This window comes from Zychaea mexicana (genome assembly GCF_025766255.1).
Source record: "Zychaea mexicana strain RSA 1403 chromosome Unknown BDB00scaffold_13, whole genome shotgun sequence".
Taxonomy (NCBI): Eukaryota; Fungi; Mucoromycota; class Mucoromycetes; order Mucorales; family Lichtheimiaceae; genus Zychaea; species Zychaea mexicana.
Genome location: NW_026516676.1, coordinates 43,926 through 71,354, shown reverse-complemented (window position 1 = coordinate 71,354; position 27,429 = coordinate 43,926). Strand labels below are relative to the sequence as shown.

The following is a 27,429-nucleotide window of genomic DNA, read 5'->3' as shown; positions in this document are numbered from 1 at the left end:
TGTGCAGTGATTAGATATACCGTGAATGGTGTTTTCGGCGCAAATGGCGGGGCGGAGCAAGGTTTATATATGTAAAAACGTGTAACAAAGGCTGTTGGGACCTCCCACTGTTTGTTACACCAATTATGGGAGGGCTTTCCTCTAAACCTGTTTGTAACTTAAGGGTTCTGCCTGTTTCATAGTTATTTAGCAGTAGTTGAATTCAATAGAATGTAAATCCCCCCTATAAATTCTGACAATAACAATAACAATAACAACTAAACGAAGAATTGTGGCGTTCTGCTTTACGATAGATGATGACACTACATAACAAAAGGAGCGTAAAAAGTCCAGGTTTGTTTATAATCACACACATACGCATCTTATATACACAACAACATGACGACGAAGAATGTGGAGATAGTGATAGTACTAGTTGGTAATAAAGGCAAGTGGGGAGATGTATGTATGTATGCGTGGCGTTGGTTGTTACTGTTACTGTTGTTGTAGGGTAGTATAATAGTAGGTAAGAGGGTTGAGAGGTAAGAGAAAAAGAAGCATGGTATATTTCATATATGTATCTCGTATATATGTCGTTACGAAACGCCCATGAGCCGCAGCCGCAGAACACTCCGAACATCTGCGGTAAAGCGTAATGCATCCAACAGCGGTAACAGGTCCAAAAGACACTCGTCATTCGGGTTGGATATCCATCCAGGGCAAGGTATGCCGTTTTCTATTGTATTACATAGACCGCATTAGTTCTGAGTCTCTCTCCAAAAGACCGATAAACCAGCCATCCAGAATAAACCATTACCTTGGAACAAACCAAAGGCAGCATTGCTGTTATCCACAAGACACACTTTGGCTAGATCAGGTTCTGCGAGTGAAATGTCCTTTACAAAGTTTCCATTCCGGACGATGCAGGACTAGAAGCATCATTCTTTCTTTTAGTTTACTTTCTTTCAAATCCACACACACAAAAAAGATAGGGTTTTCTGCTGCTGCTACAAGTTGTACCTGCCGAAAGTAGCGTTGTGAAATCACGTTATGATCCTGGTCCAGCCAGTCAATCACGGGGTCGGCGTATTCAGCCATTGACGCGGTGAAGATGACCACCTTGTACCATTGACTTATCTGTACAAAAAGAGAGAGAGAGAGAGAGAGAGATGTCTGTCTATCAGTTCCTTCTCTATACTACTTGGTCTATCTCTTTTCCATCGCTCGTATGACCCCAACAAAAGAAAAAGTGAGCGTACCGTTTTCAGAAAAAAATCCACGTGCGGCCGTTTGTAAACTTCATAGAGCAAGCTCTGTTTCTCGTCCTGCACTTCGATCTTTTTGCGTTTGATGGACGTGCTGACTGTGTGGCGAGCCGCATAAGAGCCTAGTCGAACAGAATGTACCAGCGTTTCGTCTAGATCCAGTACGAGTGTTTTACCCTTGTAATATTGTAGTGCTGCAATCTTTTTCGATGGATTGTTGTTGGTGTTAATACGTTGCTGCTGCTGGAAAAGAGGAGACGTAGGGGAGACAGAGGAAGAAGAAGAAGAGGAGGAGATAAAGGTGGTACTGCTAGGAGAAGAGGACCGCTTTGTTGTTGACGGTGGTGCTGGCTCAATCCGTTTCTGCCGCATGTGGAAAATGGAGCAAATGTATTCATAGACCAAAGCAAAATATTGGAACAAGTGTGAAAAGAAAAGTCGACTGCTTCTTCGTCGCCGTAAGGACGAGATTCCGGTGGGTGTGGCCGAAGCCGTGGAAGATATGGAGGACGACATGCTAGTGTTGTTGGATGAAGTTGATGCAAAACTCGGTGTTAGTGGTGACGAATGTTGACTTTGTGTAGGTTTAATCGTAGTAGCAGTCGTTGCAGTAGTAGTAGTGGTGGTGGTGGTGGTGGTGGTGGTTGTAGCAGCAGCAGCAGCAGTAGTAGTAGTAGACGAAGGTAGAATGGACAACATGCACCCAATCGATAGGACCAGAGTAAAAAGGAAAAGGCGAAAAAACAAAAAAGAAAAAAAACAAAAGGAAAATAGGGAGGAGACCGGAAAAAGAAAAAGAAAGCACTGTTTGAAAAAGTCTAAAGTGTGTTTGATAGAAGCGATAATAATTGCCTGCTTTGAAAGGCCCACCTGCTATAAGCTTGTTGTTGTTGTTGTTGGTTTTTCTCAAGGCCTCAAGAAAAAAGGGAAAACAGCAAAAACACCCAAAATGGGGGAGTGGGGGGTTTTCGACGCTTCACCCCCCACCCTCAGCAGGCCCAGCTTAGCCAAGGCAGCGCAGCAGCAACAACAACAACAGCCCAAGCTTTTTGCGGGAAATAATGCTGTGGTTCCCCCGCTCAGCAGCAGGACTCTCTTTTTCTCTCTCTCTCTCTCTCTCTCTCTTTACACAACACTATGCCGTTACTGCACTTTTTTATTTCCAAACACCGTAAACTCGACTTTGAAATCAGCCTATTAATACGAGATCTCGCCAATGTGCCATTAGTCAGTGGACTATACTATGCAAAGTGGCGGATAAAGAATGCTTCGCATGCGAGTGGAATGACCGAAAGGTATAAAAAAGTACTGCTCGTCTGTTTGCGTCCATGAATGAGTCATTGACAACAACGTCGTTCGGTGTGTATAACTTTTTTATCTTTAGAGCGCCCATCAATGACCATTGCATATTCTGGAATCATCCCATCAACACCATGGCACAACTCGTTATCAACAAACAGCATGTCTTGGGCGCATGTGAGCTAAAGTTGGAGATATTCCAAGAGCTCAGTGGAGGCAAGGAAACACATTCAATTGGCAGCTTGACCATCAACTTGTCTGAATATGCGGACTCGGGCGTTACGACTCGTCGATATCTTTTAGACCAATCCAAATTCAATTCTACCGTCAAGGTAAGTAGCAATGGTAGCCCATCTAACTTGCATAGTCAGATATCTCCTCGTTTCTCCCCTCTCCCCCCCCTCCCGTTTCTATCTACTGCCTATCTCTATCTTGGCCCATACACCTGACCTTCCCTCCTCCTTTACTACACATATCCTCTTTAGCATGTACTAGTCTCCCTAATAACAACCCCACCCTTCCCTCTCTCTCCCCTCCCTCTTACTACTCAAAAAAGAGGTCCTGACGACATTTTCGTGCAACATTTGACAGTTATCTGTTCGTATGAAACCAAAGTCCGACGTCGGAACAAATTTCCAAGTGTGGGTATTATTTAACCGTTGAGAACTCTCTTTCGGCATTGTTATTTAACCGTAATGACTACTCTTTTCATGTAGACCCCAATCACAGAAATCAGCCATTGGAGAACCCTACCACCAACAATCACCACAACCACAACAGCAACAGCAGCAACAGCAACAGCAACAGCAGAATGAACAATCGCAGCATAACTCACACTTATTACACCAGCACCACCAGCATCAACTACAGCAACGCGACCGATCGCCGTCGTCTGATGATCGATCCATTGGTAAGTGTTTCGAGTTTCTTTTGTTTGTTTCGAGGCTGGCCACGCATGTGCAAAATGATTGGGGCAGGAAGTTGGGTTGCTGGATGATGACAATGGATGTGCTGTTGGACGAGCCATCAAGGAGTATATATCATTTGCGTCATGTGTACCGTGACACTAACTCTCTCTTTTGCTCTCTCACTAACCGTGGCATGGGACCTATTAGAATCCGTAGCAACCACATCCGAACGGAGACGCTTCCATCCTTCCGTACCGCAATTGAGAAAGTCTCATTCTGCCATGTCTCTTGTAAGTGTTTTCCTCTGGCATCAGTACGTGTGTGTGTGAAGCCCGTTGTTGTCCTTGTCGTGTGAAGAGACTTGATCTTTCTTTCGCGTGTTGTTTATTGTTTGTGTGTATCTAACACGCAGCGTGATTTAAAACTCTTTTAGCCTCATTTCTGTAAACAAAACACACCCTTTTCCAATCCTGACGATCCATCTCCATCCGACTTTGTTGAGCAACTCTTCACCCGTAAAGCCTTCAATGTTCAAGCGACGACATCCTTTTAGATTTTTCTTTTCTTCTACATCACCGCTCTCCCTTTTGTTGTATAAATAGTTTCCTTCCCGCCCCGCCCCGCCCCGCTCACCATACACCAACGCTCTGTTCTTTTATTCTCACTGGGCATCTCGATTGCATGACATAAATACTGTTGATGATGACAACGTCATGCGAAACAAAGAACGAGTTGAGACATTTCTTCTTAAAACGGACCAATCAACCGTGTGGTTTCCATTTCCTGGGGTGGGCATGTGGTGCCATCACACAGCGTGTGCATTGCATGCATACAACAACTGAGCGCAATTTTGACAATTTGATATAGCATAACATAGCTAACCTACTAGAACATCCCGATTACGTGTGCCCGCTCATTCACACAGACACCTAACTCTCTTTTTTTTTTTTTGGCTTGGATGACGCACGTGTTCTATGATAGCATCAACAATAATAAACAGGAGAAAGAATATCCTGTGACCGTTTTATTGGCTCAATGACTTGCGTCCACAGTGGGCGTTGGGCAGTCGTCGCCTAATTTGACTCGCAACGCCGTTCGCATCAAATGGTTATGATTATCTTTGCTACGTTTTCCAGTGATCTCAAAATGACCCACGACGTACACGGGCATCCCCACTTGAACGTCGTGCTGTTCGATATAATGTATAAGCGCGTGGGACCTGACCCAAACCTTCAAGATACTTTGTCAATACAAATGATCTCATATCGGTCTCTGAATATTTTCGTAGCAAAAAAAGTTCTCAGTACCGTCATATTGAAAGTGTCGCAACGCATGCTGAAATACAAGAATCTGTCCTTTGGTAACTTTTCCGTTGCTGATCGTTTCGGCACTTTCGTGATAATGCCATCACAGAAGACAATACAAGGCATCTACGTTTCTTCATGGTTAGCCAAATCGTAAACGTACAGTACTTTTGCAGGACACACACTTTCTATATCGTACCTCTACAGTAGTGGAAAACGCGCAAAAGTAAAAGGAAGACTTTGGAAAGAGCTTTTTATATTTTCAAAAGTACCCCCTGTCCAATCAAAGCGAGGCGCTCCGATTACTATGGTGGCACGACGGTTGCCACAGCAAGCACATGTATGCAGTGGCAATAGGAGTATTTGGCTTATAGTTGCATAAACGGGGTTTTGTCGAGATGAGTGAAGCATATGCAAAGGGTGCATACACTTCAACCCCACTGGAGGTTTGTGGATCGATCCATCTGTTTCTATAGCACCGATGTATTATATATACTTGGATTGTATGGAATCATATAAAGCTATCTACAATGGTCCCCTTCTTTTCGCAGCAGTGGAAAGTCTCAGAAATTGTTGCAGACATCGAAGATTTGCATTTTTTGGTTTACTGTAGCTCAAGTCAGGTGCTATACACTGGACTGTTCACAGATAAACACAAATGCATGTTTCAGCAAAGAAATGTAAATAATAAAAAGTCCAGATGTTTCAATGAAAGCAATCAACCTTTGCCTTTTGTATTTTTGAGTACCCGTCTATCTCTTTTTCACTTAACGGCTGAAACATTCAACAAACTAACAGCAGAGCAAGAAGATAGGATTTAGGAGGAGCATTCAAGCGGAAGAGCCAGCAGTTTGAACAAGTTGGTCAACTTTTTCAAGACTAGTTATACGCACATCCCTCTCCCCGCCCGCTCAACATTCTCACGAGTTTTAAAAAGAAGACGTTTGCTTCATGTGATCGCTCAGCTAGCTAAACAGTCCGGCGCCGAGCCAAAGGAGTGTATGCTGTACGTATATACGTTGCTTTTCATATAAAGGGAATAATAACACCTACTATGTGATCTTCTACGTTGTGCATACATATAGGATATCAAAAAATTATGTGTGTACAAATCATAGTTTTTTACTTCTATGCTTACACACAAAGGACCCCGGTTACATGCAACATCCATCAACTGACTTTGACGTCGCGGATTATATTAAGCATGGAAATACTTCGATAAGATGCAGTGGATCAAAAACAGTTTTGCAAGTTGCGAAAGGTAGCGGTGCAAAAAGCGCGGGACCACTGTATGAATCTACAGTAGTGTAAACTACATTACTTTTACAGCGTCAGCGAGCCCTCCAAACCAAGATAAAAGTTGGTGTCGTATACGAGAAAGTGTACTGTTATGCATCATTTTTACGGAAGAACTTCAACATGCCGAACCTCTCCTTGTTGTGTTAAATCACATGGCTGATCCCTGATATACACTTCAACCGTAAAAAAAAATAAAAACTAGAAACAGAGTAACGCACGTCTTTTTCTGTGGACATGGGGGTCTTTTTTCCATAGCGACACAGCCTTGATCATTTATTATACACCTGCAGCATTTAAGGAAATGTTTAAGTGCTTGTTTTTTTTATATCAATTCTTGATGCCCTGAGCTCGGTAGTAAGCTATACAGTAACACCAGAAATGCCGAAAGATTTTGGCGACTCTATAAAAGCAAATATTGAGTTGTGCAATCGACTTATCAACCAAATGAGTAGCGGGTCCTTGTGCAGTCGAGGCACATCCAATTTCAAAGCGTGTAGTTTGATTCCCGTGTTTTTTATGACACAGCAGGGATAAACCAGGTATTGAAAACCAGTTCTTTTCAGGGAAATCAAGAGCATCTCATTTACTATGTATCATCAACTTTTCGTTTGTCGACGACTGGTTATGTTGTTTCCTTTCATAAAGGCCAGACTAAGAATTATATACATGGATAAGTAATTGGCTTAAAAACGGTAGAATGCAACAATAGCAAATGATGACAAGAGTTAATATTCCCAGACCATAAAAGTGAAAGATTCTGAGCATGACATAGTACGTAAAATATTAGGTCGTCTGATCCAGCAATTCACCTTTTTTATTTTCCAAAACCATACTATCATGAAAACCACTGATTGTTTCCATGTTTATTCTAATTTTATGTCTCAGTTGTTGCTGCTTAGGTACAGTAAGTGGCTCAAACCGACACAGAGCGGCTGTAACAAGAGCTTTCTAGAGAATATATAGCAGATAACAAAAATCATGGTATCGTTCAACTAGCTAGTATTATGGGGTTTGTCGAAACATTATTACCAACTTGAAATAATTAAAGTCAACAAGTTGATCATCAGTAAACAGCGATGCTTCTTGTTCTCGTTTCTGACTTTACGGACGACAAACCGGATAAAGTAAATTGTACTATGTGTACTTTATGCTATCGCTATTCAATAAGCTTGTCTCAATTTGTAGCGTAGTGAGAAGGAGGGCCAAAAAGGGAAAGACTTTAAGTTCCTAAAATTTGTCAGCGGGCTGATGCAGCTGCTAAGTATGAGGGTCCCACTGGGTTTGACGTTGTACAAGCATGCGCGATTGATGATTCAAAGCACCATTTTTGATTCAAACGTACGTAAACATCTACCTGTGCTAGTATTTTTTTAACCATAGTAGATATCTCGAAAGATATCTGGTGAGCAACAAGTACTACAGTGATCGCTTTCAGACGCATGAAGTAATATAACGTTAAAGTTCAAGTTGGTCAAATAGATCACCATCATCATTCACATTATTGCACTGTAATCCATGTTTTATAGTGCTGTTGCCAATATCGCCACTTGCGACAGCTCGCTTGAAGCAACAGCAGCTTTACGATATAAGATGCACCACAGTTCCAGATTTGTATGTATTAGTGTTACTTCCCACCATATTATAGCATCCCTGACAACAAGAGTTCCTGCTACCACACTCCAACCGTTTTCCGTTCTATATGACTCTGTCGATCGCATGCCAGGAAGAATCTATGCGACCCTAAATGGAAATAAATAGTAAAGCTGCGCAGCCACATTTGACGAGACTAACCACATTAGCTTTATAGCACAAAAGTAAAGAAATACCGATATGTGTATAAAAAGTCAGAATCAGCATTATGCTCTTCTTCCATTTAGATATATCAATTTTCTCTCTTCACTCTTACTCTTGAAACCCTTTTATTCTTTTATTTTATAAAAAACATGGGTTTTGGAAGCAAACATGATTCAGACGGCGAATCTACGGATGTACGAGAGTATACCTCGCCTGTCTCCCGTAACGATGTACTGATATGCGCAACACACGGCAAGATTTATGCAGTACACAAACACTCGGGCGCCCGTATCTGGCGAGCAGATTTTCCAAAGGGATCATCGTCCATATTTTCTGTCGGATCGATGGGTAGCGTTGTGTCTATTTTTATCACGGATCAGGACGATCTTATTATTTGCTCGAGCGGAAAAACAGCATCCTTGAACCTTTACACAGGCGCTGTAAACTGGGTCAATAAGATGAAGGTACGGAAGAAAACCAGGAGCAAAATACTAGAGAAATGTGTTAAACTCCCGTGATTCCAAGCCATGTACTGTGATCCGTTAAGCTAAATATACATATGCGCATTGACGCATGATACCAGGGATTTGGTCATGAAGAGGTGTCCATCGTCTGTACGCCAGGTCAAGCTTTTAACTCCCAGCATTCAAACTATAATAATCCAAGATACAGTGCACCAGAATATAATGCCCCAGAAGCGTACAACAATCCAGGATTCATTAACCCCGAATACAACAACAACTACCCAGGATACAATAACCAAGGACATTGTGATCCAGGATATAACAATGGAGGTTACCGTCCGCCGCCAGGCTATCCACAAAGGTCAGTTGCAGTTGTGGGCTCTGGCGGCAATATCATGGGGATCGATGTTCGCAGCGGCGAAGGTAAAAAAGGGCACATCACTGATATTTATTTGCTACCAGTTACTACGATATTGAGAAAATCATATATACACAGCCGTATCCTAACAATGTTAATTTCATAACATAATAGAACTTTGGAGATTCGATTGTCCCAAAGGTGGTTACAAGATACCTTCGATTCTGGTGGATCCGCAAGGCACAATTGTTTATGTTGGCTGTGGTACTCGTTTATATTGTTTGGAAGCAATGACAGGTCAACTCCAATGGCAAGTTCGAGTATCCAAAAGCCATTCGGGGCTCGATTATATGACCATGGCAACGCCCTGGAGCTCGCGCCTTACTGCTGAAGTACACACATCGTTTAACACATCCCCTAGCGCTCAGATCATGTCTACGGAACGCACTGCTGCCTATGCTGATGCTGGTGCTAGCGTTGCTGGTGCTGGTGCCTAAACCGGGTGTACTTTATATCGAAGCACTGAAAGTTTCTATATATGCCAAGATGATGATCCTCAGTTGTAATAAAAAGTATAGTCGCCAATGCCATCAATTGTTATTATTATTTGTCTGTATTAAAGTGGATTATGTATGTATGCATAAACACACACTGAGCTTAGAAAGGTTGCTAAGCGTGCATTACAGATCAGGGTGCATGTGAAGAGTAAGGCAATTTGTCCAAGTTGGTCTAAGCCGTATATGGGGTTTCGATTAATTTTAAAAACGCGCGAGAGAAAGAGATGACTGGGTTTTCTTTCCCTTCTTGGTTTTTTTGTACCTTGTTTCTTCCGTCATGACTTGGCTCAGTAGTAAGGAAGAAAAAGCAGCCCTTGATGCAAATTCTGATAGCGAATCTATCGCCAACCAATCGACATCTTCATCATTTACACGAAACGATATTCTGATATGCGCAACAAACGGAAAGGCCTATGCCGTTCACAAGCAAACTGGTGCCAGGATTTGGCGAGCTGATTTTCCAACTGGTTCCAAGTCCCGGTGGTCTGTTGGATCAATGGGTGGTATCGTATCAGTGTTTATCACTGATCAGGACCGTCTCGTTATTGCTTCGAGCGGCAAAGCAGCTTGCCTAAATCTTCTCACCGGTGAAGAGCTGTGGGTGAATAAAATGAAGGTAAGAAAGGGAAAAAAGAAGAAGGAACGCGTTGTTATTGTTGTTCATCGCAATCCCACGTCAAGGGTTTAATCGAAAGATGTGTTTTTACCTTGGGAAACCAACACAAATCTGCAGGGATGTGGCTATGAAGAAGTAGGCGTTGTCTGCACCCCGAGCCATACGCTAAAACCGCAACACACGACACCAGCCCCATTATTGGGAGGAAACGATGATGACACCCCACCCGACTATCATGAAACCGAGCATGCTTTGACCGAAAAGTCTGTCGTAGTCCTATGCACGGGCGGGAAGTGTCTAGGAGTCAATGCGGAAACTGGTGAAGGTAGAAATACCCGAAAGTAAAACCGGTCGCATGCATATTACCGAAGGGTGCATCATGTGTCAAGGATCTAAAGAAAGTAAAATACTCTACTTTAGAACTATGGAGATTTAACTGTCCCAAGGGTGGCTACAAAATCCCATCTGCTCTTGTTGATCCGGAAGGTGGAAGTACCACCGTCTATATCGGCTGTGGCACACGGTTGTACTGTTTAGATGCAATAACCGGCGAGCTCAAGTGGGACGTTAAGATTTCAAACGCGAAAATGTCCCTCGGTTACATGACTTTGGCAACTCCTTGGAGCTCACGACTTGCGGCTGAAGCGCACACGGCATTCAGTCAGTTCCCGCTTGCTCAGCAACAAAACGAAATTCGAACCCGCGGTGCCGCTGCCGCTAGTTCTGGTGGTGGATGATGCTAAAAAGATCTACGAAAAACCTTTTTTCCAGTATATCCTGTGTATATTTACTAATAATGAAGCAAAGCAGAAAAGAAAGCATCGTCGATGCCTTTTGTGATACATCCTATGTCGCTACGCTCACTGGTTGTCATTCAACCTGAACGCTGGTGTTTGAAGATCATGGGTAGTTAATGTGAAAAAGTGCATACACAAGGTTACTGTTCTTTGGTGTGCCCTGCAGATATGGCATAGGATCAAAGACAGTACTATAAAAGGCAGTACTATGCAAGACTGATGTGGTATAGCGATGGGCAGCATAACTTGTTGGAGAGTAAGAGAGAGGAGGAAGTCGAAATCTGTTTTTTTTCGTGTTCCTCGATAATTAGGAGACGCGCGCCTTCCCAAAAAGTTTTGGACGCGTATCTTTACTTCTTCCATAGACTTGAAACAATGGAAGACATCCACGATCCGACTGATTTTAAGAACACCAGTTTACAACAGCTTGATCTAAATTTACGCTGTACAATATGTAAAGATCTCTATACCACACCCATGCAGTTAACGACGTGTATCCATTCCTTTTGCGCTCTTTGCATCCGACGTCGACTAGCACAGGAACGCATATGCCCTAGTTGCAATGCACCGGCCGATGAATCAAAGCTGATCCGTAATAGTGTACTTGATGAATGCGCAAATACGTGGCGTTTGGCTGCGAGGTAATTGACTTTTGCATTGATTGGGAGGGATATATAATTGTTTTTTTTCCGGCTTTATTGATCACTGTAAAATAGACAAGTTGCGATTGCTTTAGAACAAGGGCAAGCCGGTGTCAATAATAGTGTAGAGCCGTCACCACCACCACAGCAACAGCAACAGCAGCAAGAGTCGTTACCACTCCGTTCACAAGGACGAGTGGCGACCCCACTAGCAGCAGCACCTATATCTTCGCCAGCAGCAAGTCGACGATCCGCGCGTATTGGAAACCAACAACAACCACGCTATAAAGAACCGATCATTCTTGACGATGATGATTTCCAACAACAACAACAACCGCAGCCAGCAGCAGAAGCACCAACAGCAGCTCCTCCAACACAGCCACAACCACAACAATCACCTCCTCCTGCTCCGCAGACATCATCACCTACAACCGTCAATATTACTACTGTTGCTGCAGCCACTGCACCTACACACGATCGAATAACGCGTGAGTTTTTGAAAGACTGGATGTTGTTATCAATTCGCACCATTTAACCATGTGTTGCACGTATAGAGGATTCGGAGGTGCAATGTCCTATATGTAGCCAGTTCATGAAACAGGCTCATATCAACGAACATTTGGATCGGTGCATGAGAGGCGATAGTACTATCCCACAGGCATCAAGGCAATTTTTGGTACGTTACTGTGTGATATTATTGAACGATATGGATACTAGGGAAACTTTGAAGAAGCTGACACTGAAAGACATCTTCACTAAAGAGACAACCAGCCTCATCCTCGTCGTCACCAGCCAGCTCTTCTCCTGTAACTGCTGTAACACCGCCAACACCAACAGCTACCTCGCCGGTCAGTAGCAGACGGGATCAAAGACAGTAAGTATACATGCAGTCGATTTGATAGTAATTACAAGGAAGGTAGTGGATTCGACAGAACAATTGACAATCGTTTCTAAAAACTATATATATACAGAAACACTAATCGTTACGGCAAGAAACCAATTAAGCTAGTGTACGATATGCAAAAGGATAGAGACTTGCGCAAAGTACTACGGGACTTGGGTTTGCCGGACCATGGCGATAAACAACAACTTGTCTGGCGGCATAAGGAATATGTGACACTGTACTACGCCAACTTGGATGCTGAGCATCCAAAGGAGCCCAGGGCGTTGATCCAGCAACTCAACGAAGCCGAACTGGGCTACAACCAGGTGCGCAACAGCGCACATTCTCCGCAACTGAACATTGAGGAGCATAATAGAAAATACAAAGATCAGTTTGCAGAACTGATTGCAAGTGCTCGGAAGCGAGTACGAGTGTCATCATCATCATCAGCAACTTCTTCCTCTCAAGATGCGGACCCAAACAACGCTATTAATACTACTACCTCAACGACAGAACCGCTACCATCATCATCATCACTACCATCGACAGCAAAAGAAAATAAACAAATGAAATAAAGCATTTTGTTCCATTAAATCTTGGGTACTTATTTGTATTAACGAGCCGCCGAGACGAAGCTCCGTTAGTTTTGCAATGAAGTAAAGCGAAGGGGCTCAATGCTGAAGGTGGGCAGGCGACAAAGGCTCGTTTTTGATTTAATTATACATTAATGAGAATGAAGTTTTGCGTTATCGGCGAGAGATTTTGCCCCAGTAACTTTGCGTTACTATGTTTGCTTGGCTAACTTTGAGTTTATATTTTTGCATTCCTATTTTGCGCTTTTGTTATATGTGTATCAGCTTTCATTTCATTGAAAAGCTACTAAAAAAATATAGAAAAAATTACAACAGGTTGCTACAAGACTTTTATTTTGAGGCAAGCGTCAAAAAACGATTTTGCATGCTTGATCGAACACAGTCATCCTTAGTTACTCTTTTATCGGCTTCAGTCATCCTCGGGGTCGAATCGATTCTTCTCAATCAACCTGCCTCTTCTAATACTTACCATGATAATATTATTAAGCTTAAAAAACAACATCTTTGACCAAAACTCTTCCACTTGATGGAGAGAGGAGGAATAGGGAGCAGATAAAGTACACTTGTAGGAAGTAAAATTTAACTGCCCTTTATGAAAGCGAACCACAACTATCAAATTGAGCTAGTTGGAAGAAAACAAGCTACTGTATATGACATAGAATTAAGCCTATCAAGACAATCTGAGCTATTCATCCATGAAAATGGATTGAGCCACACATATTAAAAAAGTAATTTTTTTAATTAGGTTGGGTAATTAATATATGTACAAAGAGTGTGCCAGTGGCATGCATGAGAATATAAAATCAATTCTAGTAGAAAAGAAGCAAAATAAAGTCGAGCCGGTCATAGAATTATATGACTAACTAAATTAAAGGCATATCTTTTCATTTAGCAGTAGGAATTGCTTATCGTTGTTCTGATCGGAAGATATTTGCAATCGTATTTGAACATCCAGAGCACTGTCGAGAGAAAGAAAAGTCATGAGTACCTGCGGCTGAATAAGCTGAACTCTGACGTCCTGTGCTTGATGGATCTTCATTTAGCAGTCCAAGGAATTACACCGTATATATCGACGAGCCAGGCTTTCTCGCCTGTTATCGCTTTCGTCGATAACGTAGAGGTAACTTAGATGCACAATCAACTATTTGACGGGCAATAATAATAACTCCAGGATTTATAGTGGTAAAAAAAAGAACCAGAAAAGCTAGTCAGTTTCCTTTATTAAGAATACTCAAAGTCAGACGCAAATTTTCATTCACACTGATGTAGTGGCATTACAAGCCACACTCAGCGATAGTACTGCGCCAGTGCAAGTAAATTTTTTTCTTCAATTTCTTATTTTATAAAAAAAATTGGGCCATCAGACCACAGCATCTTCCGTGCCACGCTCTGGAATAGAAACGGGCGAGATCATCAACTACTGGAAGTGTCCCGAAGGAGCAACAACCAATACACTTCACTCTAAGGAAGGGCTGTCTCTGGTCATCTTCTAGCCTGAGGTGTGTGTCTAGTTTGAGAAACGTAGACTGGTTATGTACTGCATACAGATCCTGTAGAGTACGGTCACTAAAGAAAAATCTGAAGGCCACGGAGAGCGACCCTTTTTATACCTTTTGCGCCAAGTTTTTTTTTGGTTCCAGAGCCAAAAAAAGCTGTCACTTTTTTCTTACACGGATACCTTTTATTCAAGTCCGACAATGACAATGACAAAGAACCCAAAAGAATTTGTTTATAGCGACAGTATCATAGCAACGACCGTTGCTTGGTAATATCACTGACTATATTCAACACAGATTAGCTGCAAAAAAGCCAACTAGAGGCATTGGTTGTGTAACGATATTTCCTAAAAATTAACCATTGAAATCTCAAGCAATACTTTTTTTACGGTGGCATGGCACATTCGCTGCAGGGGTGCATCAAACCTCCCAGAGTTGAAAAAAATATTCTATTGGCGGAAAACGAAACATAAGCCAATGGGGCAAGTGCCATTTGACAACCACTACTCACACCCGGGCAAGAACTTTTCAGAATTGGAAACACTTTATATGGTTAGACTCATGCAGGTTCACTAAAATTGCCTTTTATGGATGAGCAAGTACCAGCACTCACCAGCCCAAAAATGTGATGGTGGGGTGGGGGGTTGCACGCAAATGTATCAACGATGGAAATCAGGAGTATTCGTTTTGAGAATTTTTTTTATTTGATTGAATTTACAAAAAGCAATAATACTATCGCAATTCATCCTGAAGCAAAAAAAGCACAGCGAGATTCGTTTTGCTTGTTCCAATCCTGGGATTCTATCCTGGGACATCAGTGGGTTTCTGCAATTTATCGTTTTTAAAACGTGTTTGAGTCAAGTATTCGAAATCAAAAGACACACATAGAAAAATGACATGCTTACCGTTCAAGAGTTTCTCGTCATTTGTTAAGATAGCCCTACAAACAGACAGCAGCACACTTGGAGAGGAAAAAATATTGCATAGCAGCAACACAACAAAAGGAGCCTTTAACTTACCAGCAGTGTACACTCTTCTTTAAGCGTTTAGAGCATAAGCTAATATAATGTTGATAATATTAAGATTTTATACTAACCTTTAATTTTGATGGACTTACCTGACTCATTTCGTCTTCAATAATGTAATACTTTTAGTACATTGTTAATCAACCATCTAACGCTGACACATTACCTTTATATTTAGCAGTTGTTAAACATCCTATATAAATAATCTAAGGAGATTAGTAATAACATGCATGCCAAGAAGTGTCGAAGTCTCTGAGATTAAGAATAATAAGTTATGCTCAATGCCTCAGAGGATTACGCATGCCAGACCAAGAAGAAAAAAGCCAAGAAGAAAAGCTTGCTGAGTCAGATTACGCGTACGTGTTGCTGCCTAATAATATATCGGAGTTGTTCCTCTTCGTCTTGGCGAATCAGAACAATATATAAAGAACAGCTTATGCAAATATGCTCTTCCTCAATTCTTACTTCTCTTAAGCAAAATGTCACATCAAACACAAAACACGTTCATGGGAAGATTTTCTTCGAACCCGCATTCTACTCGCAACTATTGCAATGTTTGCAAATTAAGATACTCGCGAAAAAAAAAACTGGCAGCTTGACAGGTTTACCAGAGGGTGATGACTTAGCGAAATTTCGAGTAATTTGAAGCGATTGTGCGACAGATGTGTGGTTTGAGGAGTGGGGATGGATCAGATGACCCGAAATCCCCCCTTAATTCCCTTAAATCGCACCCCCAACCTCAAATTTTGGAGTCTCCCCCACTTCATTTTTTCAGGATGCACTGTATTAGCCAATCAGCATTCGTTATTTGCCATCGGAGACAAAATTATTTCTTAATTTATAAAATCCTTTGCCTGGTGTGATAGCACCTTTCCCCCAGTTATAAAGTGGGATAAATAATAGTTTGTATGATGAAGTTTGAATAATAGAAATATTATATGGTTACGAAGTATGCATGCAAAATAGATTCCTATAACTAATATATTGCTAAATAAGATGGCAGTGAATCATTACATTAGCCGCCACCACCGCCACCGCCACCTCCTCCACTGCCTCGCTCGCGGTTGCGGATTTCGTTCCGTTGCTGAGCGCTCGGAAATTGGCTAAATGCCGTATGTGCTTCAGCCGCCAGTCTTGAGCTCCATGGTGTCGCCATTGTCATATAACCGAGACCCACTTTGCTGTTTGATACTTTGACTTCCCATTTTAGTTCGCCCGTTGCAGCATCCAAACAGTATAATCGTCTGCCGCATCCGACGAATACAGTAGTGCTTTCACCTTCTGGATCCACAAGAGCAGAAGGTATTTTGAAACCACCGTTGGGACAATTGAATTTCCACAGCTCTAAGATAATAAAATACGTTGTATTTAATGGATCAAATTATTATATCAACAATACCATCCCTGTCACTATGATCTACCGGCACCCTGAAACATCTCGTTACAACACACGTTCCGTATTGTGTATCCATTTCAATTACCTTCACCAGTTTCTATATCGATTCCCATACACTTGCCGCGAGTGCAAGAGATTGCTACCGGCTGTTCTGTTAATACTCCATGACCATTACTCTCACAATACTCGGGTGGGGCATTCTCCAAAGGCTCGTGTGATCGTTCTGTTGTTCGTTGTGGCTTCAAAACGCGGCTGGGAGTGCAGATTACGCCCACTTCTTCATAACCACAGCCCTATTTTTGATTGAGTTTACCAGGTTTTTTTTAGTACACCGTTGTACGCCTTGTTTATCCACCCTTATATATACCATCCTCAACAATTTCTGTTGACTTTTCCAAGTCGATGATTCATCTTTGTTACCTTCATTTTGTTGACCCATTTTTCGGCACCAGTGAGTAAGTCCATGCAGGCTGTTTTTCCGTTTGCTCCAACGATGACACGGTCTTGATCTGTAATGAAGATTGAGACTACACCACCCATTGCACCTGTAGGGAACAACGATATAGAGCCACCGGCCACACCTGTAGGGTAGCTCGCACGCCAAAGCCTTGCACCGGTATGCTTGTGGATTGCATAAATTTTGCCATGTGTAGCGCACAGCAGGATATCATTTCGTGTGAACGAGGGAGTAGAGTGGATACTGACAGACTCGCTGTCGGAATCAATGCTTGTATCAAATGAAGTCTTTTCGTCCTTGCCACTGAGCCAAGTCATGATCAAGAAAGAGAGAAGAAGATAAATAAAAGTGTAATGCAAAAACAAAAAAAGAGGACTGATCCGCCTTTTAATACTTATTGGGTCCCATTGCCCGCGTTGCCGGATAAGGTTTAGAAGGATAAACGTTTTCTTCGCGTCGCTGCGGTCTGCTGAGCAGGTCGTTCTGATTGGGTCAACTGACCAAATTTGTGCACTTCCCTTTGTCACAGATCGGTGATATTGTTACTATAGAAGTTGTTGGTTATAAGCTGTTTTTTGAGAGCGGCTAGACTATTCATTCGAAAATGCTTGGTAGTGGATGCTGTCAATGAAACGACAACAAAAGAACAGGTGCTTTAGCACACATGCAGAGAAACTTTGATCTACTGATCTGAGTTTCTATTTTTGGGGGACCTCGGTTACCATTTTGGTATGGAACTTACCGGCCAAAGCGTATGGGAAAAATGGATGAGTGGGGCAGCACAGAGAAGTCCATCGCGTTCCGATGTCGTCAGAAGCTTTGTGCAACTCTATCAATAGCACGGTTGGCTCGAAGCGTAGAAACGTTACATCATGCTTGGAAATATCCACAAATCATTTTATTCAATTAGACATCATTTTAGTACTGTATGATCATCATTTTGCTCAGCCTCACTGTACATGAAGTGCAAATCGTGCTCACTGTGACAATAGTTTCATTAGTAGGTGCATGTACGTATGTATAACCAGGAATAAATCAAGTGTCCGTTTCTTTAAGACGAAGAAGGCACTACTGTAGACTACGAATAACTGTAAGATGTTATATTGATATATGCTTATACTGTAATCAATCCAGCAGCATGGGATCAGTTACTTTATATCGGTATATAACTAAATAAATCCAATAAGCTTTATTATTGTTGATAAGGATAGTAATCCGTCTGTTCGGTACAGCACTAGCTATAATTTAAGCCTTATTGAACAAAAGGTGCAGCAAATAAACATGCGTCATTTTTGCTTGAAGTTGCTCAGCACTACATCTTGCCGCTTCAGTCAGATTTTTCTAGATGTGGCAAGAGAAAATCTGTGTCACGTTAACTTTTATAGTAGCTTTAATGCTGCTGTAAAAGAACCAAACTTATACTTTCTTTCTATAAAGACCTTCTTTCTTTCTATGGTCCATTATGATAGCACATGATGTTTGTATACTAGTATATGATTGATTGGCAAATGTGTATATGTATGTGATATAGCATAAAGGACACTCTCGCTTGTTGGGAGTGGCGCAGTAGAATGCTGACATATGGGTACCTTTTTTGATTCATTAGCATCCAATTTTCAAAACAAATCGTTGTTGAAAGTAAATTATAAGTAGCCGCAAAACTCATGCACTCTCATCTATATCTTTTCACGTGGCCAAATCATCCACACCAACTTCCTCCTGCGCTGCAGAACCGATAGACCTTTGACTTGTTGGACCTGTCATTACACCCGCTGCCAAAGCTCAAGAACCGTAGCCTTCTTGTGCACTGCAACAGAAGCTCGAGTACAGGCCACACAAAGCTATGATGCATATGCCTGTAACAGTCAACTTGTTTGTGTAGAGTTATTATACATATATCACACACACCGCTAAATAATCAGACAGCCCTAATGAGTTAAATCTAAAGACGGGTTTAAACGGTACAGTATACGAACAATTACGCTGACTGATATGTTCACTATCGGTTGACCCTGGTACTTTCCACTCTAAAACAACCATCCCAAAAGTGCTGCCAAAAACACAAGGGTATAATTTATTCACTTTTATGACAGCGGATAACTGTGAAATATTCAACATACATATCACAGCTTTTCCGTGAAAAGCCGGGTCTGACAATGTAATTATTGATGTCTTCTTCTCGTAAAAGTTTCTCAAGGGTACTTTTTGGTGGATGCTTCGCCAAAGCCGCTTCGCCAAATTCAGCCGTCTCCAAGCTCTTGCTCTTGCGCAACAGTTGTGAAATACCATGCAGTGATATTTCCTTGGGGAATCTTGTTTTCATCACAGGAGGGAACCGTATGTCCAGCTTTCTCAACTGTGGGAAATCGCCTAATGCATCAAGGGCCGAATAGCAAAAATGACCAACGTGCCGAAGTACAAGCTGTTCGATCGATGATGATGTTCTTTCGCGTAGCTTCAGGACAAATTTGAGCATTATGTCATTATCATCCTTGTTTACATCATCATCATCACCATCGAGCGTACCGCTAAGTCGGATATCAATATGTTTGAGTGTGGGTATATGTGCCAGAGCAAGGAGTAGTTGACGTGTATTAACAGTTGGTATTCGCACCAGTCGTACAATCTCGAGTTTCGATTCGTGTGATGGCATGGACAATGACTCGAACAAACTAGGAAGTATAACTGCTGCTGCTTGTTGCCGCTGTTCGATTTCTTCTCTGTTAAGGTTGTTGTCATCGATATCGCTGCCGTTGGTGTTCTCTTCTGGTGGATCCATATTCCACAGCTCCAGCTGTTTCAGGTTTCTTAAAAACATAGCAGCCCGCTCCGCCAATAAGATCCGTGACTCCTGGATGATGAGCACCTTTAGACTCGGAAGTCGTTGCAGCAATGCGATTGCAGATCCCTCATCAGCAAATGAAATGCCAGTCAGTCGTAGACTATGAAGTTGGTGTAACGTGGTGTGTAGGTTTCGGACCGTTTGCTGTGTGAATGTGGCGAAATAATGATGCAGATTTATTGTTTGAATGTCACGACATGTGTTCAGAAGATTAACGATGGAGCCGGTATCGAATTCGATATATTCGCAGTCAAGCGTCTGAAGACATGGGGTATCCAAGGATCGAAAAACAGGGGACCAGTCGCGACCTTCTTCATCCTCCCTCCGAGAAAGTAGCAGATATTCGAGTTTATCCTGGTTTTGTCGTAATATTTGAGAAATTTGATCGTAACCGTAATGTTCAAATGTAGCTAGGTGACAGAGCTGTTGTGATGGTTGCTGCAGTTCGTCATTGCCATCCTCGTCATCGGTATCCTTGGTATCAGTAATACATTTCCTTAATGGCTTTTCAGCCAACGCTATTGATGCAAATACTTCCACTTCATCGTCGTCATGTTCTTGATAGACACCATCGGCCGAAACATATACTAGTTTTGGACACCATGAAAGTAGCTTGTCAAGGTCGATAAAATCACCGTTATAAGAAGAGGAAGTGACACAGTACAAGAGATAGTCGCAGGAAGTTGAACTTGCCCCAAGGAGATATTGGAGATTGGGACATTTTTGCAGAATGGGCTCTAGACGGTCTTGTATGTGTAATGCGGTGTCAATGTGTAAATAGATGAGGTTGTCAAATTTCGTCGTCGCCATTGCTGTTGTTGTTGCTGCTGATTCGTTATTTTTGCTGTTTGCCAAGGATGGCTCGTTTTTGTAAACATCTTTTTGGATCGTATTCGTTGGTTTGTACGTAAAATGTGTAAGTTGCGGGCAGGCTTGAAGTACGGGAACAAATCCAATGTTGGATCCATGTTGAGTTAATGTCAAGTGTGTTAGTCGACGATTCGCGAGTTGTCGCAAAACATCAAGAAACGCATCTTGATTCATTGTAGCACTACATGATTTGAATGCTAGCCAAAATGAAACGGATAATGACTATGTTAAATAACACACACATACACATGATAATATCGTAAGACCCCCTACCCTAACATCAGATCTTTTATAAAGAATTGATTTATCGTTCGACGGCCTCCTTCCTTTGCCCTTTCCCTCTTTTGCCTTATTACCTAGCGACTCGATTTCAGTACAGCCCCAGGCCAGAAGTTTACGCAATATGGCGAGCACTTGGTGTTCTTTCATGATAGAACAGATATTGACACATTTTACATGTTTCCCGAGACAACGGCTGCGACGACGATGGTTTAGCATGCCATTGATATCACGTCTCGAAAGCCTTAGTGCTCGCCAGTTATCTTCCGTGTACTGTGGTATCCGATCGCACCAGTTGCGACATACTGCCATGGCGTTTAAACAGTCTTGCTGGCTGAGGTGTGAAAAAATGGCGACGACAATGTCGAAAGGAAATAATTCCATCATGGTCAATTGTGGTTGGCATGCTGTATCTTGCATATAATTCATCAAGATGTTTGAGCAAATATTAATAATAGAGCAAAGAAGGTAAAAAAATAGTATCAAGATAAAAGAGAGAATGCAGCGGCTAAAAGGAGGGGGCGCAGTGTAGCCAAAATCAGTCAGGGAATACTTTATTGCCAAGGATGTGACAGCAGCAAAGCTGGTAGTAGCACAATGCATGTACACTTGAGCCAGATCTCCGATGTTTTAAGCATATGCAGATCTTCCAATGCATAGGTTTTTCTATGTCATTGCTATGTGAAAATGCTATGCCATTCAATCACTGACTGACTGCACAAGAAGATGAGCGATGAAAGTTAAGCTGTTCGCGACGAGTATCCTTATTTTCAGGAATTAGGAGACGAACAATTCTTCCCACGACGCATCATAAAAGCTTCTAATTGGTGCTGCTATCTTCACAAGAGAGTCGACGACTCAAATGTACCGCCTCAGATATGCATGCTTATTAATAATACAGCGCTGGATTCCGATAAGCTCAACTTATTTCATCAATTCTCTGCTTTTTCTTTGTAGAGAGATGCACGGGCTTTGAGAAAATAGAATAGTACGAGACTTCAATCCTCCTTTTTTTGCAACAATCGCCAAACACATGGCAGTTAAATAAAGCTAATAGCTAAGCACCAGCTGGTTAGATTATATATGGCAGAGCCTACTGTAGCAGGTAAAATAACACCTGCTTCTCCAATTATCTGGCATACTATATTTCTGTTACAATGTTTTTTATCCCGGCCCATTGTGGCGGCACCTTCACATACGTGACTTTTAGCTTTCATGATCCCTCTTTTTTTCTACATAGATATCATAGCATCGAGATCGACTTAAAAATTCTATTGGGTGTGTTTGTATGTAATATGGGCATTTTTATAGTTTAAGATCCCGGGGGAACCTCCGCTTTTGAACGGGTGTACGCTACATAACGAACGAGTTTTTGGTAGAGGATGTCAGATAAAGCATTTCTTTGTGAAGTTCTAGGTAATAATATAGAACGTATATATGTAGGAGCAGAACGTTTTGAGCAATGAGATTCCCAAAAATGGCATGGAAGATGTATATTTTGCATATGCTTTTTTTCTCGTATTTCCTGTGGATATACCAAAATTTTAAGAGCCACTAGATGTATAGATATGACAAATGGCTTTTTTCTTAGGCGTATACACTGGTTTGGGTGTATCGATTATGTATGTATGGCGTAAGTACATGGTGTATTAAGCTGAAGAACTATCGCCTCAGAAATGTGAGACGAAACAACAGTGCATGTGAGTACCCAACTGCCAAAGTGAAACTTTCAAGAGCATCTCCAACGGTCGTTTTAAAATGGAACGCCGCTATCATAGCAGGACCAACGGTCGCGCTATTCTTAAAAACTGGCTATTGAATTCAGAATTTACTGCTCTGCTCTTTTTACTTCAACCACTCATTTCACAATGTCAAGCCAAAATATTCGCAAACTAAAACAAATGTTCGAGGAAGACATCGAGGAAGAACGCCAACGTCAGCGCAGAGTCGAGCGTCTTCAGAGAATCTTTGCAGCTGATGACGAAGACGACGATCAAGTTAGAAAACGCGGAAAAGGTTCTGTTCCTGGTCATCTCGTCATTAACCGCGATCGCGTTGCAGGTCATTGGCGTTTATACAATGACTATTTAGGCGACAACCCTGTTTACCCGGAATACAAGTTCCGTCTCTTCGTTGCGATGCGCAACGTGTGATGAACCAATAACAGCAAAAGTTCAACATGGGTTGTGCCGTTCGTGCTATAAAAAGGATTACCAGATCAATTATCGCCAATCAAAAAGAAACGCGACAGAAATTGACGATACACCAGAGGACACCGCAGTACTCCCAAATCATAAGCGCGCAACCTATGATCTCTTGAACGACAATATAATCCAGCTGCTAAATGGCGACTGGCGTTTCCAACCGTGTCTTCGCTTTGCGGCTTTATGGTTGCTTGCGGGTTGCTTGTTGGTGGATGACCCTCAACTGCTTTATGTCAACTGCGTGGAACCATATAATCGGTTGCCAACTTTAGACGCACACTTTGAACACTTCTCTGTGGTGCATCTTCCTCCCTCCCGCTTCAGAGTGCTTTCAGTGCCACAGGTTGGGTTGATGCTTTTCTAACCCGCGGGTTAGCCCGTCTAACCCTTGACCCGACCCGTTGACCCGTTATGACCCGTTGTGACCCGTGTATACATATAAAATGTTTGAGGTACTTAGTATTTAAGTAGTCAATCTCCTTGTTGGGAAGCATCATTATATTACAGATGTTGGGTCAAGAAAGTCACCAATGACAATGCACAAAAGGTCATGATTTGTGGTCAGGTCGCAGATTTTCTGGTTGTTTCTTCGATTCGTTTGGATCAAGACCTTGGATCAGAACTCGGTCCCACTACCAACAACTTTCAACCGACAACCAGCACCAAAATTTTCGTCGCAAAGGAGTCAATCACCCGCGCGCAACATATTCTCGATCACAACGGCCAGCAGACTCACGAAGAAGGGGACAAATTGCGGCATTTGCGACAAGTGCGCTCCAAGTTTGACGCACCCAATACTTACTTGCCTTGTCGATCGTCAAGTATTCTCACCAAAAACTTTGACATTGCCGTACACAGTTTAGACATTTGCTGACTGTGACAATAACACCGCCCGCACGAACGACATCAAGCTTGCCTCACAAATGCTGCAATCTGTGGGGCAATCGCTGTTCTCACCATTGATGACCTGTAACGGTGCATACCGTTACGACGATATCCAACCTGCATGGTTGACGATCGACAACACATGGTTCAGACGATAGGATGACTTGCGGTCAACCGCATGGTTGAATATGGAGTAATAGGCGTGGATATTCTAGATAGAAGTATATGTAGATCAATACTTAGACGATAGCTAGCCCCCTATTACTCAACGTATATATAAAGACGGGATCCTGAGTTATATGGATCCCGATCGTTTTATCCTTTGATATATCCGAGTCTCACCTTATTTATTGATCCACACTGTCTACCCATTCACGTTCCCGATTGTAAGTATCTGGGCCGACACTGTTACATGACCATTGTCTCCGCAAGTCGGATCTTACAAACTTACAGCGGGCATGCAACAGCAAGAAAGCACCAACCGCCACAACCACGGTCATTAAGGAAATTTTGAACATGTTCGGTGAACAGGACACCATTGAAGTGTTGTTCAACAAAGATTTGGATCGACACCTCCGAGATTTGGCAAATATTGCAACCTCGGCGCTTGCGAAAGCCAACCAAAAGTAAAGCAGTTTGTTAGGGTGGTTTTTGACTGCCATTGAAGAAGTAAACAGAGATAGCGCCAAATATCTTATTGTGATATTATGTGGCCTATGTAGTTTTCACAGTCGCACACAATCATACGTTTGATTGATATTATTGCAATATCAAAGTTGAATACAGGACAGAATAGCTTTATAATGAAAATCGACTGTGTTACGCCGAGTCTAGCACAATCGTTGTTGCTTCCACTCGTCCTCGGATGTGGGTACATCCTCCGTAGCCGATGAAAAAAGCATATGTGCCAAACGAGTACCGCGAGCATGTTGAGTATATGGACGGAAGTAGTAAGTATGAAATGTCGCACTGGCCAAACTCCAGTTAGCGTGAGCCTTGACCTCGTCCACTGGATGTCCTGCCAAAACTGCATATGTGCTTGCTGCCGTGCGAATATAATGCGCCTTGTGAACTGCCGTAGTATCACCACCAGCTGCTGCCATCGTTTGTTCCATCCAGTTAGCCACCGTCGTTGCTGAAACCGGCAGCCGCCAGGTGTCATTGGTGATATCGGCACAAAATTGTTTGTGGATTACAGGTAAAGGCTGGCGAAAAGGCTGAGTGCGTTCAATAAACAAAGATAATGCGCGTACAGGACGCACGTTTGAATACTCGACAACACTGCCAAGTTTGGATGCCTTGCCGGTCGCCTCCTTCGGGAACCGCGCGATCAAAGTACAGCGGACGACCTGATGGAACCATCTCGATAAAAAACCAATTCGCGATGTTGTAAATTTTCAATATACCAACGAGGCCGCAACTTGGTCGCCATCGCCAAAAGGACAGCCATTTTCTTTTGTACTTTATCCATATTCAAGTCTTCACTCCAACCCCAAGATTCCAGTTGCCACGAACAAGTCATGAGACATGGGGTTTGCGTTTGATAGTACGACTTTTGGATTATTGTCTCCTTTTAGCTTTGAAAAACTTGTGAACTAAAGGTTTTTCTGCAAGAGGGACTTGGTTGGGGTACAGAATGCGATGGATTGAAGCGAGCGCCGATCGCGCAACATTCAATATATGTGTTAGCGCCGGTAGCAAAGACATGAGAAAGCGGACCACATCTTGTTTATCGAGAGCGCGAGCAGACCCACTTACGCCAGATGAATTTTAGAAAGTTATAAAAAGGCTTGATGTAGTGCATTGAATAGCTAAACATGTATTATCTTATCATATTATTGTCTCAATGAAGTTCGTTCCTGTATTCTTGCTCGCACTCTCGTCTCTCAGCACCTTTGTCAATGCTGGCGAATTCTTATCACCTCAACCTCATGAGACTCTATATTCTGGTATTTTCCGCCACTGTCAAATACGGTCCATCCCGGTATACGGACAACGACACTATGGCATTTCGACGAAGACCGTTCGCATTTGCTAGCTTGTATGTGTAACTCTCTGAGAGGCATGCAGATGGTAAAAATAATGTTTCGGGAATAGGAAGTACTGACGTTTTGATTTTTATTAAATAATAGCTGGTCCTGCAAAGCAAGGAAGCTTCACATTTATTGTGCCGGAGGATGCTTTGACACCGGAAGGTTGTAACAGCTCAACACTCCTCGCTGTGTTTCGTCGTAAATTCTATCTCTGGGACGTCAATAATGTGCCAGTCATGGTTGAGATGCCTCCGGTAAACGACACTTCAAGCGATGCTTCTACTGCTCCTGAAAGCGATCTATCATATATTGAACAAGTAGTTGCATCAAACGGGAGCGAACAACAACAGAACACCGATGGAACTGCTTAAACGGAATGTTATCGAGGATCATCATCCAACCATTTGTTTTGTATCTAACACATAGTTAAAATATGCATGTACATAGCTCTCTTTTATTTGTTTATGATTAAAATTTCTTTGTTTGCTTTTATTTCTGTATAAAACCGTACATTTTATTGAAACATGAAATATAACAATGACTTTACATATAAAAAGGCAATTTTCCACGATTGTTGATGGAACTTTTTTTGAAAAAAACTGAACAAACACACAAGATTTCACAATGATCAGCAACTATTTAAATGTCTTTCTATTCATGGTCGTCGCTAGCCTGGCCGTCGTCGCACAGGATAGTGGAGGTAAATATAAGATAATGGATTTCGCACGGACCACATCTTTTGTACAAAGAGGGTTTCTCTAATGTGAGTTTGAAATAGGCATCATTTACCCAACTGAAGATACCGTTTGGAGAGTAGGCGAGCATGTCAATGTGGTAAGCCGCTTTGCATACATTGTGTATTGTTTGTTTACTCTCGGCTATGAGAACGACACAACTAAGAGGTAATCGTTGTAATAGACTTTCAGTGATGATGTGCCGCCGAACCAAACTGTCTCGCTCTTTTTCGCAAATAGTCGTCAGACGACTTTGGGTGGAGGACCTTTGGATGATCTCGTGTTCCCGTTCACTGTACCAGCATCTGCCCTTAGCCATAATGGTGGAAAATCTTTGCTATTAGCGGTACGTCGTGAGAATCGACACTTATCCTTCGTGAATGAAGTCAATGTTGCGGTTGTACCGGAACATTAAACACCTTTATTTCCATTTACACAACGATTGTATGTT

General features: G+C 42.2%; 13 protein-coding genes across 13 annotated transcripts; 8 read left to right on the top strand and 5 right to left on the bottom strand.

The window, feature by feature from the left end:
• Positions 1 to 694: 694 nt before the first annotated feature.
• On the bottom strand, positions 695 to 2,315 carry BDB00DRAFT_807902 (NLI interacting factor-like phosphatase-domain-containing protein). The gene is made up of 3 exons (XM_053122367.1): positions 1,239 to 2,315; positions 1,000 to 1,116; positions 695 to 908 (listed from the first exon to the last, which is right to left on the bottom strand). The coding sequence occupies exons 1-3, from the start codon at positions 1,941 to 1,943 to the stop codon at positions 738 to 740; spliced, it is 993 nt and encodes a 330-aa protein (XP_052982850.1). The 5' UTR covers positions 1,944 to 2,315; the 3' UTR covers positions 695 to 737.
• A 55-nt stretch (positions 2,316 to 2,370) lies between these two features.
• Positions 2,371 to 4,403, top strand: BDB00DRAFT_807897 (N-terminal C2 in EEIG1 and EHBP1 proteins-domain-containing protein). The gene is made up of 6 exons (XM_053122366.1): positions 2,371 to 2,539; positions 2,629 to 2,875; positions 3,135 to 3,184; positions 3,260 to 3,453; positions 3,659 to 3,741; positions 3,885 to 4,403. The coding sequence occupies exons 1-6, from the start codon at positions 2,382 to 2,384 to the stop codon at positions 4,002 to 4,004; spliced, it is 852 nt and encodes a 283-aa protein (XP_052982849.1). The 5' UTR covers positions 2,371 to 2,381; the 3' UTR covers positions 4,005 to 4,403.
• Positions 4,404 to 4,883, bottom strand: BDB00DRAFT_807894 (uncharacterized protein; the record flags this gene model as incomplete). Its single annotated transcript, XM_053122365.1, has 2 exons — positions 4,404 to 4,681; positions 4,759 to 4,883. Coding segments are annotated over 2 exons (323 nt in total), but the record flags the coding sequence as incomplete, so codon positions are not given.
• Positions 4,884 to 7,997: 3,114 nt separating this feature from the next.
• On the top strand, positions 7,998 to 9,167 carry BDB00DRAFT_785346 (quinon protein alcohol dehydrogenase-like superfamily; the record flags this gene model as incomplete). Its single annotated transcript, XM_053120533.1, has 3 exons — positions 7,998 to 8,312; positions 8,432 to 8,735; positions 8,845 to 9,167. 3 exons carry the CDS (start codon positions 7,998 to 8,000, stop codon positions 9,165 to 9,167), a joined length of 942 nt encoding a protein of 313 aa, XP_052982847.1.
• Positions 9,168 to 9,399: 232 nt separating this feature from the next.
• On the top strand, positions 9,400 to 10,682 carry BDB00DRAFT_971148 (quinon protein alcohol dehydrogenase-like superfamily). The gene is made up of 3 exons (XM_053129850.1): positions 9,400 to 9,843; positions 9,961 to 10,168; positions 10,264 to 10,682. Exons 1-3 carry the CDS (start codon positions 9,505 to 9,507, stop codon positions 10,578 to 10,580), a joined length of 864 nt encoding a protein of 287 aa, XP_052982846.1. The 5' UTR covers positions 9,400 to 9,504; the 3' UTR covers positions 10,581 to 10,682.
• A 333-nt stretch (positions 10,683 to 11,015) lies between these two features.
• On the top strand, positions 11,016 to 12,739 carry BDB00DRAFT_869164 (uncharacterized protein; the record flags this gene model as incomplete). The annotated part of the gene is made up of 5 exons (XM_053126570.1): positions 11,016 to 11,281; positions 11,357 to 11,769; positions 11,836 to 11,957; positions 12,043 to 12,155; positions 12,253 to 12,739. The coding sequence occupies 5 exons, from the start codon at positions 11,016 to 11,018 to the stop codon at positions 12,737 to 12,739; spliced, it is 1,401 nt and encodes a 466-aa protein (XP_052982845.1).
• Positions 12,740 to 16,293: 3,554 nt separating this feature from the next.
• On the bottom strand, positions 16,294 to 17,448 carry BDB00DRAFT_881924 (quinon protein alcohol dehydrogenase-like superfamily; the record flags this gene model as incomplete). Its single annotated transcript, XM_053128113.1, has 4 exons — positions 16,294 to 16,622; positions 16,760 to 16,967; positions 17,095 to 17,219; positions 17,256 to 17,448. The coding sequence occupies 4 exons, from the start codon at positions 17,446 to 17,448 to the stop codon at positions 16,294 to 16,296; spliced, it is 855 nt and encodes a 284-aa protein (XP_052982844.1).
• Positions 17,449 to 19,059: 1,611 nt separating this feature from the next.
• Positions 19,060 to 21,641, bottom strand: BDB00DRAFT_807881 (uncharacterized protein). The gene is made up of 2 exons (XM_053122364.1): positions 21,200 to 21,641; positions 19,060 to 21,040 (listed from the first exon to the last, which is right to left on the bottom strand). Exons 1-2 carry the CDS (start codon positions 21,549 to 21,551, stop codon positions 19,206 to 19,208), a joined length of 2,187 nt encoding a protein of 728 aa, XP_052982843.1. The 5' UTR covers positions 21,552 to 21,641; the 3' UTR covers positions 19,060 to 19,205.
• A 1,379-nt stretch (positions 21,642 to 23,020) lies between these two features.
• Positions 23,021 to 23,783, top strand: BDB00DRAFT_97231 (uncharacterized protein). Its single transcript, XM_053129868.1, has 2 exons — positions 23,021 to 23,138; positions 23,214 to 23,783. Exons 1-2 carry the CDS (start codon positions 23,100 to 23,102, stop codon positions 23,688 to 23,690), a joined length of 516 nt encoding a protein of 171 aa, XP_052982842.1. The 5' UTR covers positions 23,021 to 23,099; the 3' UTR covers positions 23,691 to 23,783.
• Positions 23,784 to 23,836: 53 nt separating this feature from the next.
• On the top strand, positions 23,837 to 24,386 carry BDB00DRAFT_807880 (uncharacterized protein). Its single transcript, XM_053122363.1, has one exon. The coding sequence runs from the start codon at positions 23,877 to 23,879 to the stop codon at positions 24,198 to 24,200; it is 324 nt and encodes a 107-aa protein (XP_052982841.1). The 5' UTR covers positions 23,837 to 23,876; the 3' UTR covers positions 24,201 to 24,386.
• A 655-nt stretch (positions 24,387 to 25,041) lies between these two features.
• On the bottom strand, positions 25,042 to 25,733 carry BDB00DRAFT_869160 (uncharacterized protein; the record flags this gene model as incomplete). Its single annotated transcript, XM_053126569.1, has 2 exons — positions 25,042 to 25,560; positions 25,674 to 25,733. 2 exons carry the CDS (start codon positions 25,731 to 25,733, stop codon positions 25,042 to 25,044), a joined length of 579 nt encoding a protein of 192 aa, XP_052982840.1.
• Positions 25,734 to 26,057: 324 nt separating this feature from the next.
• Positions 26,058 to 26,615, top strand: BDB00DRAFT_869159 (uncharacterized protein; the record flags this gene model as incomplete). Its single annotated transcript, XM_053126568.1, has 2 exons — positions 26,058 to 26,160; positions 26,344 to 26,615. The coding sequence occupies 2 exons, from the start codon at positions 26,058 to 26,060 to the stop codon at positions 26,613 to 26,615; spliced, it is 375 nt and encodes a 124-aa protein (XP_052982839.1).
• A 409-nt stretch (positions 26,616 to 27,024) lies between these two features.
• BDB00DRAFT_757938 (uncharacterized protein) lies at positions 27,025 to 27,393 on the top strand (the record flags this gene model as incomplete). The annotated part of the gene is made up of 2 exons (XM_053119020.1): positions 27,025 to 27,078; positions 27,163 to 27,393. Coding segments are annotated over 2 exons (285 nt in total), but the record flags the coding sequence as incomplete, so codon positions are not given.
• Between the last annotated feature and the right edge of the window lie 36 nt (positions 27,394 to 27,429).